This window comes from Mesoplodon densirostris, chromosome 3 (assembly GCF_025265405.1).
Source record: "Mesoplodon densirostris isolate mMesDen1 chromosome 3, mMesDen1 primary haplotype, whole genome shotgun sequence".
Taxonomy (NCBI): Eukaryota; Metazoa; Chordata; class Mammalia; order Artiodactyla; family Ziphiidae; genus Mesoplodon; species Mesoplodon densirostris.
The window spans coordinates 53600774-53615638 of NC_082663.1; the positions used below are offsets into that span (position 1 = coordinate 53600774).

General features: G+C 37.4%; 1 protein-coding gene across 4 annotated transcripts in view; it reads right to left on the reverse strand.

Moving 5' to 3' along the window:
* Positions 1-14865, reverse strand: part of SGTB (small glutamine rich tetratricopeptide repeat co-chaperone beta) — a 49415-nt gene that overhangs the window by 7940 nt on the left and 26610 nt on the right. For all 4 annotated transcript variants that reach the window (XM_060092959.1, XM_060092958.1, XM_060092957.1 and 1 more), the window contains exon 6: positions 3200-3304. In XM_060092959.1, coding sequence (XP_059948942.1) covers positions 3200-3304 — 105 coding nt within the window. The remainder of the gene's footprint in view (positions 1-3199; positions 3305-14865) is intronic.

A 14865-nucleotide genomic window follows, 5' to 3' on the forward strand; every position in this document is an offset into this window, starting at 1 on the left:
GAGAGATAGTATAGAGTGGGTTTTTTCCTAAATTTATTTTTAACAAATTACTCCAATTCTTTCTTGGCCAACTTATCTCACAGACTTCTGATCTAGATAAAATATAATGCCTAATCATAGAAAAAAATCTCAGAACCTAATTAGTTTTCTACCAGTCAACCATGAAAGATACTTCATCAGAGTCCTCACTTAATTAAGTCAATACATATTTACTGGAATCCTACTAGGTACCAGGCACTGTTTTAGATTCCTCAGTGAAAAAGGAAAAGTTCTTGAGTTTAAGAAAGTTTCATTCTACAGGGGAGGATAAGCAATAAACATGCAAATAAAAAAACAGTAATCTTAAAGAGAATGAATAGCGGAGCTGCTCAAAGGCAGCCATATTGAAAGGACCTGAACAATGAGAAGAAAGCAGTCATATGAAAATTAGAGGAGAGACATTCTAAATAGAAGCGACAATAAGCACCAAGGCCCTGAGAACGTTGTAAGCTTGGTATGCTTAAGGAACAGGACAAAGGTTGAGGAGGGAGCACAGAAAACAAAGTGTGGGAAGAGATGACGTCAGGGCATATTATAGGACCATGGTTTAGAGTCTGGATTTTACTCTGGTTGCAATAGAATGACATGATGTGATTTATGCTTTAGAAAGCTCACTCTGGCTTCTCTGGGGAGAGTGAAGTGAAGGCAGGGAGACCAGTTAAGAAGCTATTGCAGCAGCCTAGGTACGAGATGGTAATTTGGACTACAGTTGTAAGCAAGAGAGCAATCAATACTTGAATTCAAGGAATATGTAGAAACTAGAATTCGTAGGACTTGCTGATAGATTAGATGTGTCAGGTGTAATAAGAATGAAGGATGATTCCTAGACTTCTGACTGGAGCACTGGGTAGGTAGAATGACAGTATATTTACTGAGGTGAGAAAGATTTAAGAAGAGAACAAGGGTTCTGTTTGGGACATGTTAAGTTTAAAATGCCTATTAAACATCTAGGTGGAGATGAAAAATAGCTGAATATATGAGTATGGAGTTCAGACATATAACTTAAGAGATCCATCAACATATACAGTTGATTCTCTTTATCCATAGTAATTATGCTCTAAAAGGTCACTGCAAATACTAAATTAGCAAATACGGAACAACTGGTTCTGGGGAAATAAAAGTTGTGTTCCTGTGAGCCTCTGGTCAACAACATTTTCATCAACCAATCAATACATAACCTTGATTTATGTATGTTTCTGTTTAAAGAAACCTTATTTAATACATATCACCGATTGACAGCCAAGTGCACTAATTCATGCCTGAACAAAACTTATCTAACACATGTATTTTCTTGGTGAGGCACATTGCAGCCTTCTTGCATGCAAAAACAATAGACAACACTTCAGCCTATGTTTGCAGGCCACTGTAAACAGAGAAACCAACAACAAAAAGCACATAAATGCAAAAAATATAGCACTAAATAGACTGTGAAAAGGACACTCATTTTACAGCATGAGAGCTGAAACAAAAAGGTAGAGCATTGCCTTATCTGACCTCAGCTGAGATCCTGCACATCAGAGGACTCAAGTTTTTCACCACTCTGTAGATGACCACAAAATATGCTGAGTACAGATTTGGAGTTACAAAAAAAATTTTAGCAAGTAGGTGAATCATAAATACAGTATTCATTAATACAGAGTATTGACTGTAGATGGAATTTAAAAGCATGGGACAGGATGAAATCAAAGAGAGAATATAAACAGAGAAACAGCAGCAGCAGAGGAAAGAGCCCTGAAGCACACCATTATTTACAGGTGGAAGAGGAGGAAGAACTAGGAAGAGAGACTGGAAAAGAGCATCCAGTGAAACAGAAGGAAAACCACGAAGTGTGGTGTCACAGAAGCCTAGAGAATGAAGTATTTCAAAAAGAGGTTAATCATGGGAATTCCCTGGCAGTCCAGTGATTAGGACTTGGCGCTTTCATTGCCATGGCCCAGGTTCAATCCCTGGTTGGGGAACTAAGATCCCTCAAGCCTCGCTGCCAAAAAAAAAAAAAAAAAAAGGTTAATCATGCCAAATACTAAAAGATGGGGAAGGGTGAGGATACAGAACTGAATACTGACCTTGGAAAAATACAGACAACTGGAGACTTTGAATAGAGTTCTCAACAGAGTAATACAGACAAATGTCCTACTGGAGTGAGCAAAAGAGAGAATAAGAGATGGTGGGGCTTCTCTGGTGGCGCAGTGGTTGAGAGTCCACCTGCTGATGCAGGGGACGCAGGTTCGTGACCCGGTCCGGGAAGATCCCACGTGCCGCGGAGCAGCTAGGCCCTTGAGCCATGGCCGCTGAGCCCGCGCGTCCGGAGCCTGTGCTCCGCAACGGGAGAGGCCACAACAGTGAGAGGTCCGCATAGCGCAAAAAAAAAAAAAAAAAAAAGAGATGGTGAAGACAAGATGGCAAGTACAGACAACTATTAGGGTCTTTGCAGAGAAAGAGGAACTAAGGAATGATGTAGCTGTGTAAAAGATGGTTCTAACAGATGATTTTTTATGATCTTTTCACATGCAGTCATTAGCACTGTTAGAGATAGGAAAGCTGGTGTTGTAGAAGATAAAGGAGATGATTACAAGTGTAAGGTCCTGGAGAAGGTACAAAGGAATGAGATCTCAAGCATGAATGAATGCAGTAGTCTTAGATAAGAACCCTTCCATTTTAACAGAAAAAAGGCAATCTGTGTAGATACAAGTGCAAGTAGACTGGTAGATCTGCAAGTAAGAAGATGAATCACTTTTCTTCTAAATACATTCTATTTTTCAATTGAGTAAAAAGTTGAGAGTCACCATGGAATGTGCAGTGGAAATTTGAAAAGAGGAGGTGTGAAACAGTCAACTCAGAGAGTAGTAAGGTGAATCTAGAAGGAAGTGTAGTAGCATTATCTGCCAAAATACTGAGTGCTTACTTGAGATTTGTAGCCTTGAATATGAAGTAGGTCTATTCAGTATGGTTGTTATGATTTTCTCCAAAACCAACCACTCATCATACACTAATCATCTCTCTCCCAAGTCAGAAACCGCAGTAATTTCCTACCTAAATGTTATATTTATCTTCTTATTAGTTCAGAGGGTACAATATGAAGCAGGAAATTCAAAACCAAGCCATTAAGAACAGCATATCTGATACTATTTGGTACTACTTTAAACGTTCTCCCAAAACTTACCCCATTCTCCCATAGGCCTTGCTGTACTTTGAATCAATCGCTATTGCTTTTTCACAATCCTTTACTGCATCTGTGTAGTGACCTAATTTACTCTGAGCAGCAGCCCTAAGAGAAAGAGAAGAGATTTTTATTATAAGGAGCATTCAAGGCACTAATTTAGATTTCCAGGTGCTAATAAAACTACATTTAACTTGTACCAATTTGTGTATCATTCCCAGTAAATATCTAAATCAAACTAAGATAATTCTGTAATCAAATGAAAACTCAGAAACAAAATTCAGAGAAAATATGCAGTCTGCTTTTCCCAGTTTGCTTCGCTATAGAAAAGATAAATATGAGAACCCTACAACTGATCAACTGATCTACCTGCTTATTGCCTTTCTAATTTGCCCAAACAGAAAACTGAAAACACCAGGACATTTGGGATTACTGGGGAGGCACACAGAGTGATTGATTGCTGTGAATACCCACTCAGAGTGTTGTGCTGTTAAATAATCACTTTATTAGTAAAGTTAAGATCATCTACAAGTCTGAGATGAAAAATGAAACTTAACCTGTGTGCCTAAATCTGACTGTAAATTAAGTATGGCAATGTATTCCATCTACTTAGCATAGAATCTCAGAGCAATTAAGGACTATTTAAACCAATCCAGGTTACCTCTAACAAAACTCTCCTGAAATAACTGGGACTTGACAATGAAGCTACTTAGCCCCCTTCCACAAAATCCTGGTAGTATACAGCTCTCTGTTTCCCTGTAGTAGTGTTCACCTCAACCCTCAGGGCCATACTAAACAAGTAGAATTACTGTTCAACATGCAAGTCCTTCAAACTAAAAGGTTCCATAATGTCTCCTACCCTCCATCCCACCATTATCCCATTCCTTCTTCTCCAGAATAAGTATTGCTACCTTACACATTCAACTAATATATCTATTAAGGGTGAGCTAATGCATAGATACTTTTCTAGACATAATGGACAGAACAGTAATCAAAGTAATATTCCTGGGCTTAATAGTGCTTAGATTCTGGGGTGGGGGCAAGGGTGATGGCTGAGGGCTGGCAGACTATAAAGAAAAGGTTGTGGTGAGTCCAGTTTTCTGTCAACCTTTGTTTATACCAAATGACCGAGACTACTTCTCAAACTGAGATTATAAAATTTGAAAAAAATAAACACATAGTCTTCTTTGCTTGAGTTAAAAAATATAAATATGAAAGCAGATGATTCAATAAACCCATTTTGGTAGTTCACATGGAAAGTGCTATGGGTTTATTTGACTGAATCCTCAACGCAAAACTAACAGGATGGGGCTTCCCTGGTGGCATAGTGGTTAAGAATCTGCCTGCCAATGCAGGGGACACGGGTTCGAGCCCTGGTCCGGGAAGATTCCACATGCTGTGGAACATCTAAGCCCATGCACCACAACTACTGAACCCGCGTGCCACAACTACTGAAGCACATGCACCTAGAGGCCGTGCTCTGCAACAGGAGAAGCCACCACAATGAGAAGCCACCGCAATGAGAAGCCCGCGCACTGCAAGGAAGGGTAGCCCCCACTCGCCGCAACTAGAGAAAGCCTGTGTGCAGCAACAAAGACACAACACAGCCAGAAACAGAAATAAATAGAATAAATTTATAAAAAAGAAAAAACAAAAAACTAACAGGATGACAAGAATGTCCATTAAAAATGACCATTAAAAGAAGATACAGAATGTATCACTTCCAAATAATTAGAAAGAAAAAATGAAGTAAAAATAACAATCACTACAATAGAAGGAAAAAGAAAAAAAAGAGAGAGGGGAGGGAGAAGAAGACAAAATATAAGATAGCAGAAAATAATTCAAATATATAAGTAATCACAAAGTTGCCTAGATAAACATCAGATTCTAAAACTGTATACATAAGATATCACCTACATCATAAGCACACTGAAGTTAAAGGGGTAGAAAAAGACAATGAGACAAACTGAAAACCAAGCAAAACAAAGCAAGTATAGGAACAGTAGTATTAGACATAAGGCAAAGAACATTATTAAGGATACAAAGTCATCATTTATTAACATTCTTTTTAGTTTAATTTTATGAAAAACATTTACATGACTCAGAAGTCAAACCTATATTAAAAGCTCCACTCTCATCCTCTAGAGGATGGGTGGGAATGGGGTAAATGGGATAGAAACGGGAATGACACTTCAAAAAGGATGAAAAAGAAAACCTTCAAACAGAATAAAACAGAAACAAATGATCCTAACTGTATGTCAAAAAGAAAGAATTCAAGTATTGGGTTGGCCAAAAAGTTCGCTTGGGTTTTTCCATAAGATGTTAATGGAAAGACCCGAATGAACTTTTTGGCCAACCCAGTAACTTTCAAACACAGTATTCTGAGTATATATCCTTAGTGAGGTGCATTCTAAGAATAAAAAATAAATTGCAAAGAAATCCTTAAGTTTCCTTAGTAGGCTTGCTTGTGGTGTAACACTGGTGTTGTAATATCAGCTGAAGGATAGAGCTAATGAGTAAGTACTCTGGTGTTGTTGGAAAGCAGGGCTCTCTTGTGAGAGAGAGATACAAATATAAAATGAGGGAAAGTAAGGATAACCTCTGTGACACTGGATATGATGAGGGTATCTGGATAAAGTGATGACTTTTCCAAAAATATATTTCCTAGCTCTGTCCTTTAAAAGGACCTAGAAAGGACCTTCAGTAGCAATGATCAGGTCTTGCAATCAGATCTTGGTTTCTGCACTAAAAGGAACAGGAGCTCCTTGCAGAAACAACTGAGCCCAGGTCTAGGGGCAGAGAAAGTAAAAGGCAAATCTGGAATACCCTGTTCTCCCAGAAAGCAAGAAAGTGTTCAAAAACAAATGAAGGTATGTAAGAGGACACACAGCCTGTTTAAAGGGACTCCCACTAGACAAATACAGTAAGTCCCCTACATATGAACCTTCAAGTTGAGAACTTTCAAAGATGTGAATGTGCGTCTGCATGTCCAATCCCATAAATTAGTTCACGTGTCTGGCTTACATTGTCACGTGCGTGCATCCTCTACAAGTGATTTTGCTTTTGTGTATTTTACTGTACAGTACTGTATACAGTACAGTAGTACAGTATCTTTATTTCAAGCCCAGGATGTCAGGAGGCAAGTGTAAAAGCAGCGGTGATGTAGCTGGTACTGCTAAGAAGCTCTAGGATTGGAGGCCCAGAGAAAGGACGGAGACAAGAGGAAGAAGTAACTGAAGAACCAAAGAGATTCATGATGCAGGAAATGGCAAGGGGATTTTCTTTATTTGAGGAGGCACTGTTAGTTGTTGAGGCACAAGACCCGAATGTAGAACAGTACATGTACAGTGGCTGCAGCTGTTCAAAATGCAGTCCAGTGCTACTGTGTCATCTATGATGAGAAAAAAAAAGCTACTACCCAGACATCACTGGATCATTTTTTCAAGGTAGATAGAATTTATTCCAGCAAAGAACCAGAACCTGTGCCATCAACGTCAGGCATGAGTGAAATTGCAGCTTGCCCTCCGTCTCCTATTGCTGACGATCCTTCAGCTCTACCATCTCCCACCTCCTGTCCCTCCTCCAGTCAGTAACTCTTCTTGCCTGTTCACTCAGTGCCAGCCCCTGTATGCCAGCTGTTGTACTGTACTACTGTACTTCACAAGGTACTGTACTGTAAGATTAAAAATGTTTTTTTGTGTTTGTTTCTTATGTATTATTTGTGTGAAAAGTGTTATAAACCTCTTATAGTACAGTACTATATAGCTGATTGTGTTAGTCGGTACCTAGGCTTACTCTGCTGGACTTATGAACAAATTGGACTTAAGAATGCACTCTTGGAATGGAACTCGTTCATATGTAGAGGACTTACTGTATAGGATAATTTAAGGGTCAAAATAATAATTATGGTAATTTATTATAACACACTGAATAGTAAATTTTTAAAAATTCATGAGTCCATACAATACTTTCAGAGGACAAAGGAGGAGGAAAGCCAAAAAGAGTGAAAAGGAAAGAAAACTCTTCGTTTCAGAAATATGTGAGAAAATATTATGTAAAGGAAATGATAAAATTAGAAAAATCACCATTTTGTAACCATCAATGTATTAATGATTCAGGGACAGATCATCAGTGGATGATAAAACACTGAGTAAAAGATTGCTGTGGGGAATGCTCTGGTGGTCCAGTGGTTAGGACTCAGCACTTTCACTGCCAGGGCCCAGGTTCAGTCTCTGGTTGGGGAACTAAGATCCTGCATGCTGCACGGTGCAGCTGAAAAGACATTAAAAGATTGTTGGGGAACAGGATATTCACATGATCTGACCATATAGATAATTTTTTCCTTTTTTAAAATTGAAATACTGTTGATGTACAATTTTATGTTAGTTTCAGGTGAACTACATAGTGATTGAACATTTACATCCATTACGGAATGATCACAATAATTCTAGTATCCAACTTTCCCCATACAAAGTTATTACAATATTGTATACCATATTCCTTATGCTGTATATTACATCCTCTGGCTTATTTATTTTATAATTGGAGGCTTGCACCTCTTAATCCCCTTCATCTATTTCACCCAACCCATCACTCCACTCTCCTCTGGCAAACACGTTTGTTCTCTGTATCAATGAATCTGTTCTCATTTTGTTTGTTTTGGTTTTTAGATTCCACATATAAGTGAGATACAATATTTGTCTTTCTCTATCTGACTTATTCCACTTAGCATGATACCCTCTAGATACATCCACACTGTCACAAACGGCAAGATTTGGGGTTTTATATGGTTGAGTAATATTCCATTGTGTGTGTGTGTGTGTGTGTGTGTGTGTGTACACACATATATATATATATATGTATGTATGTATATATAAAACATCTTCTTTATCCTTTCATCTATTGATGAACACTTAGGTTGCTCCCACATCTTGACTATTGTATATAATGCTACAATGAATACTGGGTTACATATATCTCTTCAAATGACTGTTTTTGTTTTATTTGGGTAAATACCCAGAACTGAAATTGGTGGATTGTACAGTAGTTCTAGTTTTAATTTTTTGAGGAACCTCCATAATGTTCTCCATAGTGGCTGTACCAAATTACACTCCAAGTAACAGTGCATGAGGATTCCCTTTTGTACACATACTCACCAACACTTGTTATATGCTGTCTTTTTGATGATATCCATTCTGACAGGTGTGAGGTGGTACCTCATTGTAGTTTCGATTTGCAATTACCTGATGATTAGTGATGTTGAGCATCTTTTCATGTGTCTGTTTGCCAACTGTATATCTTCTTTGGAAAAATGTTTATTCAGTTCCTCTGCCCATTTGTTAATTGGGTTGTTTTTATGATGCTGAATTGTATGAGTTTTTTTGTATGTTTAGAATAGTAACCCATTATCTGATATATCATTTGCAAATTATCTTCTCCCATTCAGTAGGCTGCTTTTTCATTTTGTTGATGGTATCCTTTGCTCTGCAATGGATTTTTAGTTTTATATAGTCCCATTTGCTTACTTTTGCTTTTGTTTCCCTAGCTCAAAGAGACACATCCAAAAAAATATTGCTAAGATCAATATCAAAGAGTATACTGCCTATGTTTTCTTCCAGGAGTTTCATGATTTCAGGTCTTACGTTTAATTCTTTGATTCATTTTGAGTTTATTTTTGTATTGAAATACAGTGTGAGAAACTGGTCCAGTTTTCCCAATACAATTTATTAAAGAGGCTGCCTCTTCCCCATTGTATATTCTTACCTTCTTCGATGTAGATTAATTGACCATGTAAGTGTGGGTTTATTTCTGGGCTGTCTATACTGTTCCATTGATCTGTGTCTAGTTTTGTTTCAGTACCATACTGTTTTGATTACTTTAGCTTTGTAGTTTAGTTTGAAAACAGGGAGCATGATACCTCTAGATTTGTTCTTTTTCTCAAGATTGCTTTGGCTACCCAGGGTCTTTTGGATACAAATTTTAAAATTATTTTTTCTAGTCCTGTAGAAAATGCCATTGGCATTTTGATAGGGATTGCACTGAATCTGTAGATCGCTTTGGGTAGTATGGTCATTTTAACAATACTAATTCTTCCAATCCATGAGCACAGTATATCCTTCCATCTGTTAGTGGCATCTTCAATTTCTTTCATCAATGTCTTATAGTTTCCCGAGTGCAGGTCTTTTACACCTCCTTAGTTAGAATTATTCCTACATATTTTATTCTTTTTTATGCAATTATACATGGGATTGTTTTCTTAATCTCTCTGTTAGTCCATCTCTAGTGTATGGAAATGCAACAGACTTCCATATATTAATTTTGGATCTTGCGACTTTAATAAATTCATTTATTAGTTCTAATAGTTTTTGGTGGTGTCTTGAGGGCTTCCTATATATAGTATCATGTCATCTGTAAACAGTGACAGTTTTACCTGTTCCTTTCCAATTTGGATTCCTATTATTTCTTTTTCTTGTTTGACTGACCTGGCTAGGACTTCCAAAACTACGTTGAACAAAAGTGGTGAGAGTGGGTATCCTTGTCTTTTTCCTGATTGTAGAAGAAATGACTTCAGCTTTTCACCATTGAGGATGATGCTGGCTGTGGGTTTGCTACAGATGGGCTTAATTGTGTTGAGGTATGTTCCCTCTATAGCCACTTTGTTGAAACTTTTTATCATAAATGAATGTTGAATTTTGTCAAAAGCTTTTTTGGCATCTATTGAGATGATCATGACTTTTATTCTTCAATCTGTTTATGTGGTATATCATATTGATTGATTTCCAGACATTGAACCATCCTTGCATCACTGGGATAAATCCCACTTGATCATGGTGTATGATCCTTTTAATGTCTTGTTGAAGTCAAATTGCTAATATCTTGTTGAGAATTTTTACATCTATGTTCATCAGTGATATTGACAGGTAGTTTTCTTTTTCTGTGGTGACTCTGTCTGGTTTTGGTATCAGGTTTTGGTGATGCTGGCCTCATAAAATAAGTTCAGAAGCATTCCTTCCTCTTCAAATTTTTGAGAAGGATAGCTGTTAACTCTTCTTTAAATGTTTGGTAGAATTCACCTGAAAATCTCCTGGTCCTAGACTTTTATTTGTTGGGAGTTTTTTTTTTTTAATTACTGATTCAATTCCATTACTGGTAATTGGTCTGTTCATATTTTTTATCTCTTCCTAGTTCAGTCTTGGAAGATTGTACATTTCTGGGAATTTATCCATTTCTTCTAGGTTGTCCAATTCATTGGTGTATATTTGTTCATAATAATATCTTGTAATTCTTTGTATTTCTGTGGTGTCTGTTATAACTTCTCTTGCATTTCTGATTTTATTTCTTTGGGCCATCTCTCTTTTTTTTCTTGGTAAGTCTGGATAAAGGTTTATTAATTTTGTTTATCTTTTCAAAGAACCAGCTCTTAGTTTCATTGATTTTTTTCTTTTTTTAAAAGTCTCTACTTCATTAATTTCTGCTCATATCTTTATTACTTCTTTCCTTCTACTAACTTTGGGTTTTGTTTGTTCTTCTTTATTATTTCCATTAAGTGTAAGGTTAGATTGTTTGAGATTTTTAAAATTTCCTGAGATAGGTGTGTATCACTACAAACTTCCCTATTAGAACTGCTTTTGCTGAGTCCCATAGTTTTTAGATCACTGTGTTTCAATTTTCAATTGTCAGGTATTTTTTATTTCCTCTTTTATTTCTTCAGTGACCCACTGGTTGTTTAGTAGCGTATTATTTAGCCTCCACAAGCTTGTGTTTTTTGCAGCTTTTTCCTGGCAGTTGATTTCTCGTCTCATAGCATTATGGTCAGAAAAGATGCTTGATATGATTTCAAGTTTGTTAAATTTACTGAGACTTGTTTTGTGGCCTAGCCTGGAGAATGTTCCATGTGCACTTGAAAAGAATGTGTATTCCACTGCTTTTGGATGGAGTGTTCTATATATATCATTTAAGTTTATCTGGTCTAATATGTCACTTAAGGCCAGTGTTTCCTTATTTTCTGTCTGGATGATCTGTCCGTTGATGTAAGTGGGGTGTTAAAGTCCTCTACTATTACTGTATTACTAACAATTTCTCCCTTTATGTTAATATTTGCTTTATGTATTTAGGTGCTCCTATGTTGGGTGCATATATATTCACAATTATATCTTCTTGTTGGGTTGATTTATCATTATGTAATGTCCTTTCCTGTCTCTAGTTACAGCCTTTGTATTAAAGTCTATTTTGTCTCCCATTTGTATTACTACCCCAACTTTCTTTTCATTTCCATTTTCATTGAATACCTTTTGCCATCCCTTCACTTTCAGTCTGTGTGTGTTTTTATATGTGAATTGAGTCTCTTGTAGGCAGCATGTATATGGGTCTTGTTCTTTTCTCTATTCAGCCACCCTAAGTCTTCTAACTGGAGCATAGAGTCCACTTACATTTAAAGTAATTATTGATAGGTACGTACTTATTGCCATTTGTTAACTGTTTTCTAGTTGTATTTGTAGTTACTCTCTGTTTTTTTCTTCTCTTATTCTCTTTCCTTGTGATTTTATTGCTTTCTTTAGTGTTGTGTCTTTATTCCTTTTAATTTTTTTGTATCTGTATAGGTTTTTTGTGTTTACCACGAGGTTCATATACAACAACCTTTGTACACTGCAGTCTATTTTAAGTTGATGGTTGCTTAAGTTCAAGTGCGTTCTAAAAGCACTACATTTTTAATCCTCTCCACCAACATTTGATGTTTTGGATGTCATATTTTACATCTTTTTATTTTGTGATTCACTTAAGTAATTTAGATATAGATAATTTTACTACTTTTGTCTTTTAAGCTTCATAGTAGCTTTATAGACTGTTGATCCACTACCTTTAGTGCGTGTTTGCCTACACCAATGAGATTTTTCCTTTCATAATTTTCATATTTCTAGTTGTGGCTTTTTCTTTTCCACTTAGAGCAGTCCCTTTAACATTTCTTGTAAAGCCAGTTTAGTAGTGCTGAACTCTTTTATCTTTGCTTATCTGTAAAACTCTTTTTATCTCTCCTTCAATTCTGAATGATAATCTTGCCAAGTATTCTTGGTTGTAGGTTTTTTTCCTTTCAGCACTTTGAATATATCATGCCACTCCCTTCTGGCCTGCAAAGTTTGTGCTGAAAAGGCAGCTCATAATCTTATGGGAGTTCCATTGTATGTAACTAGTAGCTTCTCTTGTTGCTTTTAAGATTCTCCCTTTACCTTTATTTTCTGCCATTTTATTTATAATGTGTCTTGCTGTGAATTTCTTTGGGTTCATGTTGTTTGGGACTCTGTGCTTCCTGGACCTGTTTCTTTCCTGTTTCCTTCCCCAGGTTAGGGAAATTTTCAGCTAACTTATTTCTTCAAATAAGTTACCTGCCCCCTTCCCTCTCTCTTTTCCTTCTTGTACCCCTTTAATGCAAATGTTAGTACACTTGATTGTCCCTTAAACCTCATTTTTTAAAATTATTTTTTTCTTTTTCTGTTCAGCTTGGGTGATTTGTACTACTCTGTCTTTCAGATTGCTGATCCATTTTTCTTTATCATCTAATTTATTGTTGATTCTTTCTAATGTATTTTTTATTCTAGTTATTGTATTTTATTACTCAACTCTGTTTCATTCTTTAATATTTTCTAAGTCTTTGCTGAAATTCTCATTGTGTTCATCCATTCTTCTCCCAAGTGCAGTAAGCATCTTCATGATAATTACCTTGAATTCTTTATCATGTAGATTGCTTATCTCCACTTCATTTAGTTCTTTTTTTGAGGTTTTGTCTTGTTCCTTTGTTTGGAACATATTCCTTTGTCTCCTCATTTTGCCTAATTCTCTCTGATTATTTCTATGTATTAGGTAGGTCACTTATATCTCCCAATCTTGGAGAAGTAGCTTTACGTAGGAGATGTGCTATGGGGCCCAACATCATGCTCCCTTCTGATCACCAGGCTATATGATCTAAGAGTGCCCTCTATGTGGGCTGTGGGCACTCTTCTGTTGTGGTGGGCTGACTACTGTGGGCATGCTGGTAGGCAGTGCTAGCCTCCAGCATTAATAGGCTGGAGGGAGGATTCCAAAATGGCACTTCCCAGTGCCAGTCTCATCACAGTAGAACAAGCTCCCCAAAATGGCTGCTGCCAGCGTCTCTGTCCCCAGACAGTTGCCTCCTGCCTCTCTGGGAGGCTCTCTAAGACCATCAGGTGGGTCTAACCCAGGCTCCTTTCAAACTACTGCCTCTGCACTGGGACCCTGAGGGTGTTAGATTTTGCATGTGCCAAGTAAGAGTGGAGACCCTCTTTCCTACAGCCCTCCAGCTCTCCCAAATGTAAGCCCTGGTAGTTTTCAAAGCCAGACTTTCTGGGGACTCGCCTTCCTGGTTCAGAACCTCTAGGCTGAGGAACACAAGGTGGGGCTTGGACTCCTCACTCCTTGATGAGGATATGTGCAGTTGAAGTATCTTTCTTGTCTGTGGGTCATCAACCTGAGGTTGTGTATCCTGCCTATACCACATCTCTGCCCCTCCTCAATGTGGCTCTTTCTTTATATCTTCAGTCATGGAAAATCTTTTCTGCTAGTCTTCAGGTCATCCTCCTAGATATTTGCTCTGTAAGCAGTTCTAATTTTGGTGTGCCTAAGGGAGGAGGCGAGTTCAGGGTCTTCCTACTCAGCCATCTTAGGGAAGCTCCTCATACATTTTTTTTTTTTTTTTTTTTTGGTACGCGGGCCTCTCACTGTTGTGGCCTCTCCTGTTGCGGAGCACAGGCTCCGGACGCGCAGGCTCAGCAGCCATGGCTCGTGGGCCTAGCCGCTCCATGGCATGTGGGATCCTCCCGGACCGGGGCACGAATCCGTGTCCCCTGCAAAGGCAGGCAGACTCTCAACCACTGTGCCACCAGGGAAGCCCTCATATATTATTTTTAATTATAAAAGGAGTAATAGAAAGATATGGTAGTCACCACCTTAAGATATAAATTTCAGAATCACCATCAGTGGGACAGTTTGAAATTATGGGCCTCCTAATATAATGTAATAAGTGGTATACAAATTATTTATGTAGGGTTCATGCTAAAATGTAACCTAAATTTAATCATGAGGAAGCCATCACACATATCCAGAATATGGTACATTCTATAAAATCACTGGCCTTAACTCTTTGGAAAAGTCTATGTCATGAAAAATAAACAACCAAAAAAGACAGGAATATTTTCTAGATTAAAAGAGACTAAAGTGATATATCAAAATGCAACGTGTGGTCCTTGATTGGATTCTGGATTGAAAAACATAGCTATAGATGGTATTTGGGGGACAAGTGGAGAAATTTCAACACTAATGCTAATTTTCTTACATGTGAATGGTAGGGTAGTTATGCAGGGTATGTCTTAGGAGATATAACTAAAGTATTTGGGATCAGCAAGAAAATTTTATATGTGTGTACACACACACACACACACACACACACACACACACACACCCTTGTAGAGAGACAGAGAGCAAGAAAGAGAGAAGAAGTAAACACAGCAAAGTGTTAGCTACTATTGACAGCAAAGTGTTAGCTACTATTGACTCTAGGATAAACATATATGGATGTTCATTGTATTTCTCTTCCAGTAAGTTTAAATAGGTTTTAAATATGTTGAAATTTGTTTCCCTAAATAAATATATATCATATA